Source organism: Pan paniscus, chromosome 23 (assembly GCF_029289425.2).
Source record: "Pan paniscus chromosome 23, NHGRI_mPanPan1-v2.0_pri, whole genome shotgun sequence".
In the NCBI taxonomy this organism is placed as follows: domain Eukaryota; kingdom Metazoa; phylum Chordata; class Mammalia; order Primates; family Hominidae; genus Pan; species Pan paniscus.
This window is the reverse complement of record NC_085927.1, coordinates 39,653,274-39,672,799: the sequence shown is the minus strand read 5'-3', so window position 1 is coordinate 39,672,799 and position 19,526 is coordinate 39,653,274. Positions and strand designations below refer to the sequence as shown.

General features: G+C 51.6%; 1 protein-coding gene across 11 annotated transcripts in view; it reads right to left on the bottom strand.

Annotated features, from left to right (window-relative positions):
* Positions 1-2,870: 2,870 nt before the first annotated feature.
* The window catches only part of NF2 (NF2, moesin-ezrin-radixin like (MERLIN) tumor suppressor), a 93,757-nt gene continuing 77,101 nt past the window's right edge, over positions 2,871-19,526 (bottom strand). For 3 of the 11 annotated variants that reach the window (XM_008964392.5, XM_034949037.3, XM_034949034.3), the window contains 2 exons: positions 18,444-18,488; positions 6,604-6,743 (listed from right to left, as the gene is read on the bottom strand). In XM_008964392.5, the coding sequence (XP_008962640.1) occupies positions 18,453-18,488 (36 nt within the window). In that variant the 3' untranslated portion in view covers positions 6,604-6,743; positions 18,444-18,452. The other 8 variants (XM_003811995.6, XM_034949033.3, XM_034949035.3 and 5 more) reach the window with 6 other exon arrangements.

Genomic DNA, 19,526 nt, shown 5'->3' with positions numbered 1-19,526 from the left:
CAGGGAGGGCTCTTAGCCTCTCAGCTGTGCCGTTTCCCCAGCTCCCCCTGCAGCTAATGGTAGAGATTTTACCTTTCTTCAGGCCAGCTGCGTCTATTACTTGTAAGTTACGGTAACACTGCGACAGGTCCACACCCCTTTTCTTAGAAACCTGAGTGCATTTTGTTCCTGTTTTTCACGTTATCCTGACAACATCCCCGGGGTACCCAGAGGCCTCACTGTCAACTGTCTTCACAGGGGGTGGAAGGTCTGGCCCTTGTGGGGAAGGAAGAGCCAGGTGCCCTCCACCTCTCTGCCCTGGGCAAGTGTGGCTTAGGGGAGGGGCGAGATGCCTCTGGCTGCTCCCACTGCGGAGCCCTTCAAGAGAAGTCTTGATTTCAGCTCAGAGGCAAAATGCCAGGTGCTATTCTGGGGCCACCAACTTGGTGAGAAATGGGCATCAAGTGGAAACCAGGAGAGGACACGGCAGGGGTTCCTCTCCGAGTCAGCTCGAGTCCTTGCTGGGCAGATTAACGGCCCTGTAATTTTCCCCAGGTGCTCCCATCACCGCGCAGAGGTCCAGAGCCATCTCTCTGGAAGCGAGCTGCGGTCTCCCTACCGGAGCTGGGGCTGCGGCTAGGATCCTGCCATAATGCAGTAATGACAGGCTGCCAGGGAGCCCCACACGGCCTGGCAGGGGAGGGGGAGAGGAGCCCTTGGCCTCCCTCTCTCTGCTGGAGATGACGCTGCCTGGGCTGTCTGAAAGGGAGACGGAGAACATGCGGGTGCCCGACTTTCTCTTCCCCAGACAGCTAAGAAATTGGATTAGATACAGTCACAGCAGTCTTCTCGCCAATACCTTTCCCCCCAGAGTTTCGCTGCCAACTCTTCATTATATGTGGGTGGCTCCTTATCCTCTCTGCCACATGAAGGCTTCTGGGGTAGGCAGCCCTGGGGAACAGCTGCCAGGCACTCCCCACTCAGGCGAGGACCAAAGGCAAAGAATGAAGTGCTAGCAGGGAGGCCAGAATGAGCCACTTGGGGCTCCGATGGGACTGGCGGCAAATGCCACAGTGAAGCACTGAGGTCTGGCCCCCCGCTTTGCATTTACAGCAGGGTCACTACAGACTAGAAAAAACAGCAAAGAATTCAACCGATCTCCTCGATACCAAAATACCATTAGAATCAGTCATTGGAACTCTGGTATTAGTAATTCTAACTCTACTTAGCAGGGACCTCTGACCTCAGGTCACATTTACTATTTTGGTGGGGGTAGGGGGGCGTCGGGTTGTCTTTAATAGAAAGGTTAGGTAAAAATATTGCCTGGACGGCTTTAAATGACCAATATTTTTCAAAGTGCTTTCTTTGGCTTAGACTATGGAGGAAATCAAACTGCTTCCAATTACTAAAAATAACAATCTACATTTGCAAAATGAGTTTATATTATTCATCTAATAAAAAGTCTAATTAGTTACCTTTTTTTTTTGAGATGGTCTCACTCTGTCACTTTTTTTTTTTGAGACAGTCTCGCTGTTACCCAGGCTGGAGCGCAGTGGCATGATCTTGACTCACTACAGCCTCACACTCCCAGGTTTAAGTGATCTTCCCACCTCAGCCTCCCAAAAAGCTGGGCCTATAGGTGCAGCCACCACACCTGGCTAATTTTTAAATTTTTTTGTAGACATGGGGTCTCTCTATGTGGCCCAGGTTGACCAATTCTATATATTCAAAGCTAACAACAAATTGTTAAAACTTTTCATATTCTTGCCGGGCATGGTGGCTCACGCCTGTAATCCCAGCACTTTGGGAGGCCGAGGCGGGCAGATTGCTTGAGGTCAGGAGTTCGAGACCAGCCTGGCCAACATGGTGAAACCCTGTCTCTACTAAAAATACAAAAAAATTAGCTGGGCATGGTGGCAGGTGCCTGTAATCCCAGCTACTCAGGAGGCTGAGGCAGCAGAATCACTTGAACCGGGGAGGCAGAGGTTGCAGTGACCTGAGATCAGGCCACTGCACTCCAGCCTGAGTGACACAGTGAGACTCTGTCTCAAAAAAAAAAAGAAAAAAGAAAACACTTTTCATATTCTTTAGTTTATCCACTTCAAACATCTTTCAAAAAAAAAAAACACAAGTTATGTATAACTCAAAACATTTTGGAAAGACGTTGTGTATTTTGATAGGCTGTTTTCCTCACTGGCTTGTGCAATGGAAACCTGAAGTATGTCCTGACAAGTGTGTCGAGTGTGTCCCTTAGAAGTCCTGGCAGCCACACTGTGCTGTCTGACTCTCCAACTGGGGCTGCAGTGCTTTGGGACAGAGTTATCCTATAGAAGTTTTGGTCTTAATAAAGGACTTTTGTTGCTTAAGAAAACAGAAGCAAAACCCAAACTATAAGCTCTGCAGTGGTGATTTCCAACTTCAAGTGCAAATGTCGCATAGCCCTGACAGTGGCTACGCCTCATTTACTCTGCAGACAGCGCCTGGGCCCCAGGGGCTCTGCATGCACCCCCAGAGCCTGGAACGCCGAAAACAGAAATGTCTGGAAGGATCACCCAGCCCAGCTCCCTAGTTCTCTGGTCTGAAATCACGGATGGGCAGGGACCACAGAGAGGAAATGGAGTGCTGGGACGCCATGCAGGGCCCTTGCCACCCCTCAAGTGCCCCCAGGAAGAGGGAGGCAGTTCCCTGGCGAAGGTGTCATTAGGGGTCTGTGGAAGGAGGTGATTCTTTTGCCACCAAAGACAAGGGGCCAGAGGTGAAGGCCCAAGCAGTGAGGGACAGCAGAGGGCTCATTTCTCCACAGAACCACAAGACAGCCCCACCACCCAGCCATGTTCTTGACGCCTCAATGGCCTGAGCAACAGGCAAACTGAGGAAGCCCAAGGCAAGTATTTTCCAGCTTAGAATTTTTATTAAAACAATCATTTAAGTTACAATCGTTCCCCAGAATAGAAAATAGCCTTCTATGATCTGGCCCTGACAGGAGGCAGGACTCGGGCCCTACAGGAAGAAGTGACGTTTGACATCTTTGAAAATGGATGGCGCTTCCCTGAAAGCCCTGGAGGGGCTGGCTTGGGCCCAGGGTCACTGGGCCAGGCTGTCTCCCTGCCAACGCTGCTCCCTCCAGGGGTGGTGAGGCCCCACCCTGTCAGTGAGGAACACTTAGACACTGCAGCTGGTTGTCAGTCTCTGGGCTTTTGACAAAAAAAAGAGAGGGAAAGAGAGAAACCTGTCCCCAAAATTACAAGACACAGCCACTCATGAAGTGTTATGTAATGCCACGGGGTGCTGTCTAGCAGGGCCTGGCAGGTACATGAATAATAGGGTGGACAACACAGGTTGGGGGGACTGCTGTGGCTGAGGTGGGGCCTTGATCAGGATGAACGAAGCCGTCTGTGCCACACAGCTGCACACGGCTACTGGCCAAAAGGACAGCCTCGCGGACATCATGAGCTGGGCAGTGACCTCATGAATGGTCCCGGTGCTGTGGGGCTTCTGCCTGAGAGCCAGCAGAAGGGCTCGTAATGAAACCACTGTGGTCAGGACGCCGCTCTATGGGCTTGAGACTTCCTTACTTGACAAACTCCCAGGCCCTAAAATGTTCGCTTAAAAAGGACGCAGTCTGGCCAAGCGCGGTGGCTCATGCCTGTAATCCCACCACTTTGGGAGGCCGAGGTGGGCAGATCACCTGAGGTTGGGAGTTTGAGACCAGCCTGACCGACATGGAGAAACCCCGTCTCTACTAAAAATACAAAATTAGCCGGACGTGGAGGTGCGTGCCTGTAATCCCAGCTACTCGGGAGGCTGAGGCAGGAGAATTGCTTGAATCCGGGAGGCGGAGGTTGCGGTGAGCCGAGATCACGCCATTGCACTCCAGCCTGGGCGACAAAGGCAAAAACTCCGTCTCAAAAAAAAAAAAAAAAAGGATGCAGTCATCCCAGCCACAGGAACCAGTCTGTGAAAACCAAGCATCTCTTTCTTTCTTTCTCCTGCTACTGGGGCTTGAGATGCTCCTGAGGCCCATCCTCCTCTCCACCTTCTCCATCTGTGGGGAGGCACCTCGGTATTCCTGCCTCAAGGAGGGGGAAGTGCTCCTGGCTGAGCAAGGTCCTGCAGTTCCCAGCCTGCTCCCTGGAGCCCCAGGTGCTTCTGCCACAGCTCAAACACCAGCCAGCTCCCTTGAGGCCGCGTGGCTTGGCACTTCCCAGACTTCAGAAGTACACACAGCAGCTAAAGAAGGAAACAAAGCCCGACAGCGTTTTTATAAACCACCATATGCTCCCGCCTGCAGCCATTGTTAAAGAACAAATTTACAGGTCAGGAGGAAAGTAACTCCCGGTGGAAATCCAGGGATGGGCTTCAAGACTGAGAAGAGACCGGGCATGGTGGCTCACGCCTATAATCCCAGAATTTTGGGAAGTCGGGACGGGAGGATCACCTGAGGTCAGGAGTTCGAGACCAGTCTGGCTAACATGGCGAAACCCCATCTCTACTAAAAATACAAAAATTAGCCAGGCATGGGTGGCACACGCTTGTAGTCCCAGCTACTCGGGAGGCTGAGGCAGGAGAATCTCTTGTACCTGGGAGGTGGAGGTTGCAGTGAGCTGAGATCGTGACACTGCACTCCAGCCTGGGCGACAGAGCAAGACTCCATCTCAAAAACAAAACAAAACAAAACAAAACAAAACAAAACAAAAACCAGAAACAGAAACAGAAAAAAAAACGGAGGAGGGAGAGCCAGACCTCACTTTACAAACGCCTGAAGCTTCCGCTCCTGGCTGGGTCACACTAGGAAGACACAGGGCCACAACATCCATACTTAGGCTCTAGGTCTGGAGTCCCACCCTGTAGACCCTAAGTGGCTGGGTGGCACCCAGGGCTGGTTTCCTTGGGGCAAGGTGACCCAAGCAGTTGCCGAGCAGCCCAACCCCATTAGGTCAGCCTGATAGTAGGAGGAAGGCAGGATCTCTGTGCTCTGTGAGCTGCTAAGTTTCTCAAAACCAGATGGAATTGCCAGAGACCACCTCTGCTCTCCAAAAATCTTGAGGGCCCCATAGCCTCCATCTTTTATCTGATTAAGACAAATCACCTGCTTTGCATAACAGCCAAACTGGAAGGATCTCAAGGGCCCTGGCTGGCCACAGCAGCATCAGCCATGGAGAAAAGAAAGGGCAAGAAGGGGCTGGGTGCAGTGGCTCACGCCTGTAATCCCAGGTGTGAGTTTGAGACCAGCCTAGCTAACATGGCAAAACCCCATCCCTATTAAAAATACAGAACATTGGCCAAGTGTGGTGGTGCATGCCTGTAGTCCCAGCTACTTGGGAGGCTGAGGCAGGAGAATTGCTTGAACTCAGGAGGTGGAGGTTGCAGTGAGCCGAGATTGTGCCACCACACTCCCACCTGGGTGACAGAGAGAGACTCCATCTCAAAAAAAAAAAAAAAAAAAGAAAGGGCAAGAAGGTGGCCCCAGACCAAGGAGTGAGCCGTGGGGGTGGTTCTGTGGCCCTCTGTTGCCTGGCATGGAGGTGGGTCCTGTGACAGCCTAGGTGAGCGCCACCTGTGAGTGGACACCTGCATCAGGCCTGTGCTGGGAGGGGCACAAAGGGCCCTGGCTGGCCCCCAGGGAACAGAAAATTCAGGGCCCGAAGAGGGACAAGGGCAACAGCAAAGTGAGGCCTGGGTACAACAGTGGGTTGGGAAGTGGGCTGTGGCCACTGGCACGTGGCTGGGAGGGAAGGTGAAGCAGATGGGCCGTGCAGGCTGGGCCGGTGGAGCTCGGAGTCTGGGCCAGTGAGAAGCAGCACCTGTGGAGCCACAGGGCTTACGGATCCCTGGTCATAGCGGGGTTACGGGTGCTGACTGCAGTACGACCAGGGAGTACCCCAGCCCCACATAGGAAGGAGCGTCTATGGGCGTCGGGCAATGGGGAAGACATGAGTGGCTCCTGCCTGCCTCTCGGACCCTGGTCTAGGGTGGCCGGAGGGGGACAGCGAGTGCCCTGTACCATCAGCTCCCGCACGGCACTACCCAGCCCCTCGGCTGGCAGTCAGCCTGCATCACAGCTTCTGCCTAAAGTCTCTCCCCAGCCACAGCTGCCCTGCCTATTCCCCACCAGCTGCCAGCCAGAGCGCCGCCTCAGGGTGCCTGGCGGGGACCCAGCACTTGCTCGTCACGAGCTCTGGGCGGGCTCCCTGACGATGAGAAGCCGGCAGGCGTGCTGGGCCTGGGATCCGCCGGGCTGGGCTGCTTCGCTGCACGCCAGGTCCTCACCGGTGGGGGAATGAATGTTCCAGAACCCTGGGCGGGGCGGGGATGATGGCACTGGCTTCTCAGGGCTTCAGTATCTCACTCCCTACAATGACTTCCCAGGCTGGGCGGTGGAGGTCAGCTCTGGAGTGCAAGACACACACACACCATGGTGCCTTGGACGAAGGGAGTCAGGAATCCCACATTAGACAAAGGAAGACAAATACTTCTTAAAACAAAGACTCAGGTCAGAGAACTAGAACGCCATGAGAGAAATCTCTACAGGGTCGTAGTTCAAGGCAATTGCACATAAGAGGGGCTGGGCTCTTCACTCAGCTGGGGAAAGTTCTGGAGCTCCCACGGAAACCCCCAGCCAGCTCCCTATGGATGGCTCTCTTGGTATCTGGTCCATCCCGCGGTCCCGGGAGCAGGAGAAGTGGCAGGTCCTGGGGTGGCTGGGTCACCTGCTAGAGCTCTTCAAAGAAGGCCACTCGGGACTTGGCGCTCTGCAAGGTGAGCTGTAAGAAAGCAGAGAAGAAGCTGAGAGGGCACAAGACCTCCGCTCTGTCACACAGGGTCCTGTCCTGCCACTTGGACTCACCTCAAAGGTGGCTGGGAGCGAAAGGGAAGGCTGTTCAAATAGATGCTCAAGAAGTTGGCTGTCAGTCCCAAATAAGCGGCCGGATTTGCCCAATAATTCAAATTAGGAGGTGACAAATGAGGATGTGCAAGGGGAAGGCTGGTGGGCAGAGGCACGCCAGCAGGAAAAAGCCGTCAGCATTGCCTCCTGACAGAGGACCGGAGATCCCTGCCTATTCTAATAGATTCTCACATTCCCATCTACCAGGGTCCCTGAGCCACCTCTGTGGTGTGCTGTCTGTGGCGGCACCAGCTGAGGCTGCTCATCCCCTCCGGGCTTGGCAGGGCAAGCATCTTAGTCCTCATGCCCCGGCAACATGGCTGGGGTAAGGTGACGTGGCCTGAGGCAAGGCAGGCCTGTGGCAGATGAGGAAGAGTTTACCCCTTCTACTCCTGGTTTCCCAGGTGGTCCCGAAGCAAACTTGCTCATGACGTGGCAGCTGAGAAGGTGTTTCTCTCCATGAGCTGGAGGCAACGGCTTTCTCAGTGTGGCTGGTGCAGGCAGGGAGGGCTGGTGCACACAGGTGGCACTCTGCCCAGCAAATGTAAAGAAGGACAGTCAGGGAGATGTGCAAGGGGATGGGGTGGATCAGGGACCGAGTTCTTGGCATGGTGAGGTTTGCAACCTCCTAAGCCCTTGACTCTGGGCCACTTCCCAGCATCTCCCTGGATAGAAGCATCTGGAGCCAGCACTCTCCCTACTCCCTGCTCTCTGCTGACTCCTGAAATCAATGCCTTGGGTGTGACTGTGTTCCATTTCCAGCTCTGGGACTTCCCACAGGAATGCGGGGGTGGAGGGGAGGGTGTCTGTACCATTCATCTTCATATCCCCCAAATATCTGGCTTAGTGCTATGTGCCGATCAGGAGCTCAATGTTTGTTAAGCGACCAGGACGTGAGCTATGATGATAACTAAACTGAGGTTCGCGGGAGAGGCAAGAGCTCCACACGGGGCTGAGAAGGTCCGAGAGCTCACTCTCTGCCATCAGCAGCTCACTGCAGACACCCCTGACCTCTCTGAGCCTCTTTCCTCTGGAGGTTGCCATGGGGCAGGCAAGATGGTCTGGCCCATTCTCTGGACCCCTCGAGTCTGCATGTGAAGAGTCCTCGGTACTATCGGCGGCTCCATAAAGGGCAGGGGAGGGAGACTCCAAACCCACCACTTCACCATCAGAAGACAGATAGCATTAGTGTGCTCAGAATGAGACAGCTTGAGAGCAACTCTTTAAATCCTGCCAAATCTTTTGGCCTTGAAGTTCCCGACTAACAAGCGGAATGTGGGGAGGCAGCTCAGCTGCTTTCTTCAGTGGAACCAATTTCAGAGCCCTTTGGAAAGCCCGGTTCTGATGGGAATGGAGAGCGCTTTTTTGCCTAAATGGAACTCCCTCTAGAAGGGAGCTGCGTCAGTATGGGCTTCTCCCTAAATGTAATCAGAGGAGAAGGGCCAGGAGTTATGTGCCCTGTGATGATGGGAACCAGAATGGTCACTGGGGAAGAAAGGAGGAAGAGATTTAGCTGCCAGATAACTACTGGGGCAAAAATGGGAGAGGGTTTAAATGAAAGCATGTGAGCCCAGTATCTCCGCTCAGGTTTCTGAAAAGAACAGCCACTTTGAGTCAGATACAGGCACAGTCATCTGCCTGGTGCAAGGCCCAGCTGGGCCACTGACCAGCTGTGTGGCCCTGGGCAGGTCACTTGCTCCCCTCTAGCCTCAGTTCCTCACCGTGAAGCAGGCGTGATGGCAGCCCCTTCCTCGTGGGGTGACAGGCAGAGGAATTGGGAACCGCGTGTGATGCACTCAACACTGCACCTGGCGCATGGTGGGAACTCGGCAGCTGTTATTGCCAATAGCAACATCACGTTTCTCCCCTCCCTGGGGAGGGAGGAGCCCTGGCTCCTCTCCTTCCAGCGGGGAGCAGGGTGCTCGTTAGGAAGAGGTGCAGGCAACAGCAAGGTCACGTATGGCACTGGCCTCCATGCCTACCAGGCGGGCCAAGTGATGCCCCCATGAAGCCTGGCCACTTCCCCAGGCAGGGAGCCCAGGCTGTGGGGGCCTTGAGAGGCTCCTGCCCATTTGTGCAATGTTGGCTCCAAGAATTCCTGGATCCTCCACCTGAGGAGCATGCTGGCTGTCCCCTCGAGGTGCTAGGGGAGGGTTCTGGCAGTGCCAGCAGCACCAGATTCCAGTGACTTGAGCATGTGCTTATTAGGATGCAGAGTGCTCTGGGGTGGGCGGGGTGCTTCCTGAGCCCCACCCCAGCTGCACTGCAGCGCCTCAGCCCCACCTCTTATCTTGCAAGAGCAGGAGCTTCGCCTCAGCCACAAGTAAAGGTAGAGAGGGAAATCAGTCTGCCCACACAGAAGTAGGAAGGCACCACAGCCACTGGGCAGGAGAGAGAGCCACAGTCCTCCAGAAGGCACTGAGGCGGTCAGAGGGAAAGGCAGACCCACCAGCTGGAGGCAGCCACGACCTGGCTGCACTGGTCAGCAAGGGCTGCTGCCCGAGGGCCCTGGGAGCCTTCGGCCACTGCTGCTTGCCCCTTAGACAGACCTGGCTGCTGCCACCCCATCCTTTACCCTCATTGTGCAATTCCTATGGGTTCCAATCCCCACAGGAGCCCCGGAGTCAGAATTTACTGCACAATGCTCCTCCCTGCTGCTGGAGTGGCCCTCCCAGCCATCCCCATGGCTCTGCTTCCACCTTGGGGGTATCCTTTATCTCAGACACCACAATGCCCTCCTCTCAGCAGGTGAGGAAGGCAGGCAGTGAGACGAGGAGAGCCCTTGAGCTTCTTTCCTGCAGGTAGCAGCTCAGTGGAGCCATTTGCCCTCAGGCAGTTTTTCTACAGAGAGCTTGGGAAGCCACCCCGCGGGGCATGCAAACAGCTCTGCCACCTGCACGCCCTGCCTGGGCACTGTCTCGCCCCTCCAGTGGGCAGGCTCCTCACCTGTGGATCTTTCACCATCTGCTGCTTCTAGAAAGCTCACTGGCTGTCACATTTACAGTACACCCATAGGCAGGAAGTATTCATAAAGGAAAAGGCAAAAGCTCAGAAGAAATGGCAAAAAGCTAGCCCTTCATAAAATAAACTCTGCCTCCGAGTCTTCTTTTTAAACACATGAAAACCAGCTAACAAGTTTCCTGGTTCCCCTGCGATGCTCTCATACCCTAAGGTGTGCAGGCCCACCAGTGTTAGGTACATCTTCCTGCTCAGCGACCGGCCTGGGTCCCTCTACACTGCCTAGCAACACCTGCTTGCTAGAGCCAGAAGAGGCCTCCCAAGAAGGCCTTCACCTTGTCCTATGTTGCACTGTGAGTTGAACACTGAAGCCACTCTGGTGAGTCCCATTCCCACCCTGAATTCCAAACAAAAATGTCCATGCTCCCTTTGGCAATCCAGCAACAGCCCTCCCCTTGCCCAACCTTGCCTGCCTGGGGAGTGGAGTCCCCCCAGGAGGGCGGGGAATTCCTCGCATGCACAATGAGTATCTTGAAGGTTATCCAGGAAGAAGAGGTCTCCAAATTTCAGCAGGTAATGAAGCAGAAGCACCTCAGGGTGTACAACCAGGGTCTCGAGGATAGTGGCTGCACCAGTCTGGGACTTGCCAAGTCTGGTCAACTGCCTTTGAATCCTTCTGAAGACAAGTGAGCCAAGCTCTGGTGAACGTGACCAGTGACGTCTGCCATGCACTGTCCTTCAAAACTTTCACTGAATCTAGACAAGGTCCAACCATGGGAGTCCCGCAGCCAGGCCCAGTTCCTTAGGCAGGCTATAAACCCAAGGGCCCTGCTCAGAGTCTCCAACCCAAAGCGCTCCTGCCAGTTCCCTGAAGATGCCTACAAGAACATGAAGCCTCCGCACCAGGCATGGGCTGACCCGCTGCTCTCCTCCAGCTGTCTCTTCACATCTGATTAGAATCAGCCGTGTGAATAACACAGGAGGAATTAAGTTCTCTCTCAACTGAACCGGCTGCTCAAGTCTGTCACTAATCCAATTCCATTCTGAGGAGACGAACTTCCTTTTCTTTCTCTGGGGCAGATCTATGAGGCTTTATTGCTATCTGACTGTTCATCTTCACATCCCCCCCTGATCCACTTGTTGGGTCCTGGCTTTTACTTCCTGCCCAACATTGAGACTCAGCCCCGGCAGAGTCCCTTTTCCCCTGCCCACTTGTCCATAAAACTGCTAGCTGTTTGTAACAGCCAGCAGGCTGTGAGACGGCAGGGGAGAACTTAGGAGAGTTCCATTCTGGCAGAGCTGGGCCTCCTTACGCTCCCCAAATTGTGTGTGGTGTGACAAAAACAGACACATCCACCCAATCTAAACAAGTTCAGATTCAGGAGACACATCTGTCTACTTAAAAAGACAGAGGAGGCTGGCTAAAAGAACCTGGTACCCAGCCGGCACTCTCTAACCCAGGCATGCAATCTGCATCTTCAACTGTTCCTCCTCACTGCTACCTGAGGATTTTGGGTGGCCCATTAAGGTACTTCTGAGAAATGGCCCCAGGGTCTGGAGAAAGCAAGCCTGGAAGGCACCTGTGACAAACATTCTCCTGCTGCCCTGCCAGCAGCAGACGGCTTCCAGCTACAAAGCCTCCGCCAGCATCGTTCCTGAGAGTGCCCCCTGCTGGAAAACCACAGCATGAGGAGCACGGCCAACTCTCCTTCCAGCTCTCCTCTAAAAGCCCTTTTGGGGGATCGTTTCCCAAAGTGATGGGAGGGTAACTAAATGTATTCCGGCACGGAGCCTGCAGCAGCAAGGCTGCTTGATTAAGAATGAATTACACTTTCATCAGCACAGAGAGAAAATTGATTCACAAGGCTGCATTGTGATCATCTCGTTCCTAAAGCAAGGAAAGGTTGGGGGAGACACAGAGCTACTTTGGCTATCAGTGGTGAGAGAAAGGAAGCTGTACAATTAAGCTGGGGAACAAAACTAATCAGAGCACCAGGATTCCTTCAACTCGTCTCTGGGGGCCTTGCCTCAATCCACTTATCCCAGGGGAGGAGAAAAGAAGGTAGGAGGGGACCATCTCATTCATTTTAAACAATAAGACTCACAGTACTGAACCCATTTTAGATACTAACCTAATAACTCCAGGCGCTGGGTCTCTGCTTGTCCCATAAAAATGCAGTGGAATTGAAATGTGAGCCCTAAAATCATGTTACACTTCCTCTCCACTACTACATATTGAAAACGAAGGAGCGGGGGAGGGTGTAGACACAAAAGGACGTGCAGATCCTCTGGCACCGGATCCACAGGGAGAAAGCAGACTCGGAGCAGAAAGGTGACAGCTGAATCCAACAGCAGCAAATTCCAAAAGAATCTTTGGTTTGGGGTGTGGGAAACCTTCCCCCTTCCAAATGAGCAAAGAGAAAGGGCCAGTGAAGGGGGATGGCTGTACTAAGTGGCCAGATCAAGCTTTTCTTTTCTTTCTCTTTTTTTTTTTTTTTTTTTTTGAGACGGAGTCTCACTCTGTTGCCAGGCTGAACTGCAGTGGCGCGATCTCCGCTCACTGCAGCCTCTGCCTCCTGGGTTTAAGCGATTCTCCTGCCTCAGCCTCCTGAGTAGCTGGAACTACAGGCGCATGCCACCACGCCCAGCTAATTTTTGTTATTTTTAGTAGAGACAGGGTTTCACCATGTTGGCCAGGATGGTCTCAATCTCTTGACTTCGTGATCTGCCCGCCTCGGCCTCCCAAAGTGCTGGGATTACAGGCATAAGCCACCGCGTCCGGCCCAGATCAAGCTTTTCTGCAGTCTGGCTAGGGACAGCTGCACCCAAATGCCATATGGTGATGTGCACAGTGGGAGCACTATCCACACACTTATCCTACACAGAGGTGGAACGAAAGGCCAAGTCCACCCCAATGAACAAATCTAATTTGGTATTAGCGACTTTATCTGCTCTCAAGAGAAATCTGCCACTGAATACCCAAGGGGCCCTTTTTGTGTATTAATCCCTGAGGGACCCAAAGCAGCAAAAGCTGCCTGAAAACCTGTCTACCTGCTTTGCAGGCTGCCCTGTGGCACTGGCCGGCGGGGCCCTCCGCTGCTCCTCTGTTCCTTCCCCTGACAAATGGCCTAATGGGCCTGATTCACCTCACTGGGCAGGTGGCGGCTATCTACTGAGTGGTCTGAGCAAGAGCCTTAGGAAAAAGGTCCAGATAGACTGATGTCATTTTAAAATTGCCAACATCAAAAGAGAAATCACAGCAAGGATCATGAGAACAGAACCTCGGGCTCGCAGAACGAGTTTGCATCTGGCTCTTCCCTCCCACTGTTGCAGCAACGAATCCGGATCCGGTGCCGAGGAGAGCTGCACTGAAACACATCTTCAGTGCCGAGGGGCCCGAACGGGGTGTTTTACTGCCTCAAATAAGGCCTGGTAATATCCTCAGGCATCTCCAAATGGTCGTAAAATACCTAGGCAGGCAAGGCAGGTTTGTAGGCTCTTCAACACCTCCCAGAGAACAACTGCTTGACCGGGTAAAGTCTCTTAACCAAAAACAGGATTGGCTTGTTGACTTTTAGAAGAGGCCGATACAGTCTTCTATCTAGAGCTACCAGAAACAAGCAAGAAAACTAAGCTCTCAACAGTTACGAGACACCAGGAACTCAGTGTGTGAGAGTGGTAGGAGTGGCCTTCAGGGATGAGCCCAAGGTGTCCCATCCGGGAGGAGCACTAAGAGCAGCCTGCAGTTCCTAACGCCTTCCCTGGGCTTCCACAGAGCCAGGAAGCGGAGAGGAAGAGTTCAGATCGCCACTGCAATTTCTTCCCAGTGTGCAATTTCTTCCCACATCTGGTGCTGCTACTGCTCCCTGTTAATCTTTGCTCCCCACCCCACTCCCCACCCCTTTTTCTTTCCTTCCCCCTCTCACCCCTGCCTTGCTCCAGCAGGGAAGGTTCAGGGCTGGGGAGCCAGTATGCTACCTTTTATGTCAAGGCCAAGATGCTCTACCACACAACGCCCAGTTCCTAAAGCAAGCAGAGCCATTCAGCCCACTGGGGTCATAAGGAGGGTGGCTATATTAACTACCTATTAAACTTAAGTAATTTAGGAGCCATCTTCAGGGCTGGCAATGCAGACCAGAGGTCACCAGGGAGGCTCTGGCCACTTGTTTTAATTGTGGGAGACGCCTTTCCCGCATATGCAATCTCTCTCTGTGATTTATCACTTCCCCGGGTGTTTTTTTAACTGTTCTACTTCACTTCACCGGCTCTGCAACTCCAAGGGGAGCCCACACAAATTGAAGATGACATTGGACTTTTATGTCTTCCTGATCCAAGAGAAGCTGCTGGCGCTTGAGATAAATGTCAAGGCTCCTCTTCTTCCTGTTCCTCCATCAGTGGAAACCACAGCTGGACCTTGACGGTTCAAACCATTTACTAATGAAATAAGCTTTCTAAGCTCCACCACCCCCATGATTTCTCATCCGTCAATTTCCTTGGAAATCCTGTGCTCCTTGGGAGACCACAGGCACAAAAGTGATGACTTTGTTTGCTGGCACTCAGACCAGCTCAGGATCGGGAGACTGAAACCCCTCTCTTGAAAAGCGATGAAAGAAAGACCCTGAATGTATATATTCCAGGACTGCATTCTACCATCAAGGTATGGTGGTACAGTTACGCCACACCAAGCCACCACTCCCATCATTTGCACTGTGGCTCTGAAGGCACGAAAGGCAGGCTCAAGGCACCCTGTGTCCCTCAACCCCAGCCTGATGGCCAGACTTACTCCCCTCACTTGGAAGGCTCAGATGCCAGGACACGTGTCGCTCCCGCTGAGAATGAAACAATTCCAGGTTCCCCAGGGCGGCTTTTGATTGCTAGCACTGCTCTGACTCAGATGCAAATGGCAAACTAGTTGTACTGATCATCAATTGGGAAAAATGGAAATACAGGAAGTTAAGATTAGCAAGAGGAGAAAAATACATCCTTGCAAACCCAAGTGAAATATTACAAGGAAACAGTGAAGTTAATTATGGCTATTTATTTATTTATGAGATGGAATCTTGCTCTTGTTGCCCAGGCTGGAGTGCAATGGCACAATCTTGGCTCACCGCAACCCCCACCTCCCAGGTTCAAGCAATTCTCCTGCCTCAGCCTCCCAAGTAGCTGGGTTTACAGGCATGCACCACCACACCTGGCAAATTTTGTATTTTTGGTAGAGACGGGGTTTCTCCATGTTGGTCAGGCTGGTCTCGAACTCCTGACCTCAGGTGATTCACCTGCCTCGGCCTCCCAACGTGCTGGGATTATAGGCATGAGCCACTGTGCCCGGCCAATTATGGCTTTTTAAAAGTTTTTACTTTCAGCCACGTAGCAATTAATACAATGAATGAATATGCCCAGCACAAGCAGTGTACCTAGATGTGGCGGTGTGGCCCACATGCCGTCCTTCGCCCTTTGCTGCAGGATCACAAGCAGATTTTCCCTTTTCAGAGTTTTAACCCCTTACTGAGCTCTGACTGTGCACTGAGTGTTGCATGCACATTCTCTCATTTATTCCTCACAACACTCCTGGGGGCAAAGACTATTTTTATCCACCTTTTGCAGGTGAGGACACTGCCTCAAGAGAGAGTAGGAATTCATCCTTTTTTACAGCTGCATGTATACATACGTAACAAACCTGCACGTTGTGCACATGTACCCTAGAACTTAAAGTATAATAATAAAAAAAAAAAAGAGAGCAAGTAAGAATTATAGAGAAAGGAAGTGGCAGAGAAGTAGGAACCTCGGTTAATCAGACTGGATGGCCGCTCAGCATTCCTCAGGGAATGCGGTAACCCCTGGTAACCTAAGGGCAAACTCCTTGAATCAGCTTCAATGTTACACAGCCCCCATGGGTACTGCTGAAACCACACAGCAGACTCTGAGACCTCTCAGTGAGGCAGAAGAGTACTGAAAACGAGGACAAATACAATGGCCAGGCAAGATGGCTCATGTCTGTAATCCCAGCATTTTGGGAGGCTGTGGGAGGAAGATCACTTGAGCTCAGGAGTTCGAGACCAGCCTGGACAACATGGCGAAACCCATCTTTACAAAAATAAAGATAAAAAAAATCAGTCAAGCATGGTGGCAAATGCCTGTAGTCCCAGCTACTTGGGAGGCTGACGTGGGAGGATCGCTTGAGCCCAGGAGGTCGAGGCTGTCACCAAGGTGGGTGACAGAGTGAGATCCTGTCTCAAACAAAACAAAACAAACAAAAAACCTTATTAAAAACAAAACAGGCCAGGCACAGTGGCTCACTTTTATAATCCCAGCACTCTGGGAGGCAGAGGCGGGCAGATTGGTTGAGCTCAGGAGTTCGAGACCAGCCTGGGCAACATGGCGAAACCCCATCTCTATAAAAAATACAAAAATTAGTTGAGTGTGGTGGCTAGTACCTCTAGTCTCAGCTACTTGGGAGGCTGAGGCAGGAGGATCACTTGAGCCTGTGAGATGGAGGTTGCAGTGAGCCGAGAATGTACCAGCCTGGGTGACAGAGGGAGACCGTGTCTCAAAACAAAGCAAAACTAACATCAACGCAGGCTGGTTTGATCCCAGATTAGCAAGCTTTTGGACATTGGAAACTGTTCCATTCACTATCAGCTTTTGCATCTCATCCCCAGGCATTCTAGATGGAGTTCTGCCCTTGACATCTAGGTATCCCCACATCCAAGCCTAAAGCAGTACTTCTCTTCAGCTAGGCTTGTGCCAGCCAGACTGCAGCATGCACCACCCCAGAGCCACCCTAGTGCAGGCATGTGGCTGCTCATCAGTCCCGGTCACTGACCACAGGCACTGCCAAAGTCTAGAAAATGGAACATGCACTGAACTTCATGTGCAGCAGAATTTAATAGTGCAGCATTATTGAATCTAGTGATGCTGAGAGAGTGCCTGTCCCATTAAACATCAAGTCCCTGCTTTTATTAACCCTTGATTAACCCGAGTGTTTGATTAACTGCCTGGTAGCCTGCTTTAAAAACAAGTTCACATCGAGACATTAAAATGGATGAATAAATAAATGCATCCATGTATATCCCAGGAGCAGTGCAAATTTAACTAAAAATGAAACTTCTTTTGTCTGCAGTAAAAGCTCAGTGAGAAATGACAGTCAAAATCAGGACCCTGAAGAATTTCAGCATTCTGCATCATTATAGAAAGAAGAAAGAGGAAGTTACATTCAGGTTGAGCAGCACCTTCCCATGGAGGGAACACCTGGCAGCACTGGCTGAAATGCAGCGGGGTTTTCTGCTTGCCCCCATGGTTACAAAAAGTTCAGTAAACCAAGGTGGGTCCACCTGGCTGCTCTGGGTGCCATGAGCTGGCCTGCCCGTGACAATGCTGGCCATAACTGCCCTGCTCAGAGCGCGGACTGTTCTGTATCAGGGTATCAATGCCAACATGGGTATGAAAGCTGAAGAAACAGGAGCCCGCTAAATGAAAGTGTCGCATACAAAACAGGGTTCATGTCATGGATTCTTGGAACCACTGACAGCTCAAGTGTACCTTTTAATAAAATCTATCAGGGACTTTAACAGCTGACCTCTCTTGATGGGATAACGACCACAAGTAGGATCTATCTTATGCCAGATCTCTTTTTTGTTAGAAAGGTTCCAATGAGCTTATTCTACTCTATGAGCAGAAACTGCAGGGAAGACTCCAAAGGACACATCCTATGCTGCTGTCAGGTGGTGTAGGGCTTGTTGGCATGGGTACTACTGGGGATTAGGTGAGAAGTAGAGGCAGGATGTCATTTTATTATTGGGCAAAATACATTCTCTCCACTGCCTAGGCATGCTGGAGGAATAATGAACTGTTGCAGGAGAAAAGCAGCAAACATTCGGTTAATTCACTCAGCAACCAGTGACCGCTCCTCTCCAGGGTGCCGTGAGTGTACTGTTCCAATGTGAGTTCACTCTGACCACATCTCTGCTCAGCCTATGGAGAGGAAGCTGAAGCAGAGGTGGCTGAGCACAGATGAACAGACAGTCCACTCCCCGTGGACTCACATATCAGACCCTGTGCTCTGGGTTTGCTTTATTTAAAAGAAAAGGGATGTGTGCAGAAAGGGAAAGCTCTAAAGGAAAATGAGCCAGCACAAGCAACCCTTTCGCCCCACGACCAGAAGCTGCCAGGTGTGACCATGGGTCTTGAGAGGCTGTCACCGCATAAAAGGTCTTGATCTTGAGTTAAACACACCAGTCTCCAAAGTGCCCAGATTGACCCCATTTCCATGCTAGGAGTATGCCACCAAGACAAAGGACTTTTAGACACACCTGACTGGACAAGAAGCCATAACCTTCCCCAGCCCAACAATGACACGAGATGGGAAGAATGGCTGGTCCTACAGCCCCATGACATGCTCTTCGGAACGAGGCAGTCTTCTGGGGCCCTGGAGGCTGGTCCGGCTCCACAGGGTGGGTGCCTGCTTTTAGACTCAAAGCATGCTGCGGCCAGTACCCAGGCACCACCTGCCCTTGTAAGGGCTCAGTGTGGCCCGAGGACAGAGACAGGCAAGCTCATGCACGGGTTAGTATCACAGAGGGCAGTACCATCACCACATAGAGAGTACCTGGGAACAACCTACTTTGAGGGCTCAAATGCAGATAGGTCTTCTGCCTTGGGCTTGAGGCTAAACCAGCAAAATAAAATGAAGAAAAACAAAAACATACCCTGTGATATCAACAATGCCATAAGTGCCATCTGTAAAATGCTTGGATAGGCCTGAAATCGTGATGAGTGATTTTGTTTGTTTTAATGGCTTGGAACAGGGTCTCTCCAGCTCTCACACTGCAGGTTTCTGTGGCTGAGGGCCCTGCTCATTGCAGCAGCAGTGGAAATGGTGAGACTGTTCCTGGGACCCAGATGACAAGGCTGGGGGTAAGGGGTGAGATGGGGTGTCTGAGGCAGTTCATTTAAGGGCTGACTGGCTCACTGGCTCAGCCATCGTTTTACCTCTTTCCTTAATGACTGAGGCCTCCCTTGAACTCCCCTTTACTGTTTAATAATTTTGTTTTGGAAGGGAAGCCCAGTAAATTACAGAAGCCAGAGGAAAGAAGAATGTGGAATGTGGAAATGCCTTTCCTTCTAGGTTGCACTATTAAAAGGAATTCTCTACCCGGTGCCAGTTGTGACTGGAGTCGAGAGGTAGAAGTCAGGGCTGCCTACTGTACCCAACAACGAAGGCAGGCAGAAACAGATTCCCTGGAGTTTTCAGATACAGCTTAACCACTAAAAACAGAGACAGTCCATAAAACTGGAAGCCCATTTTAAAGACTGAGGTAAAGAATAAAAAATTAACTGTATCAGTATCACCTAAACTCAATGGACAGTCTTATCTTAATAACACCTATTTTATAGGTGTTAACCTGGTCCTGGGCTATCAGTTAAGAGCAGAGCATTATTTGGCATGAGAGGACCCTTCTGCTTGGCCCAAATGAGAGAGGTATGCTCTTGGGCTGATAATTAGTATGGAATTTAGCTTCTGAATCTCAACAATGCTGAAAGCTCAAAATACCAGTAGAGAAAGATATGAAACCATTTGCAAAGTAATAAAGTCTTCTCTTTTAAAACAAAGAGGTTCTCTCCTAGACACTTCCTTTTAAGTATGAAAAAAGTTAAAAATTCAGTTTGGTTTTATAGTCCTTGCCACTTAAAGACACCACAAGAC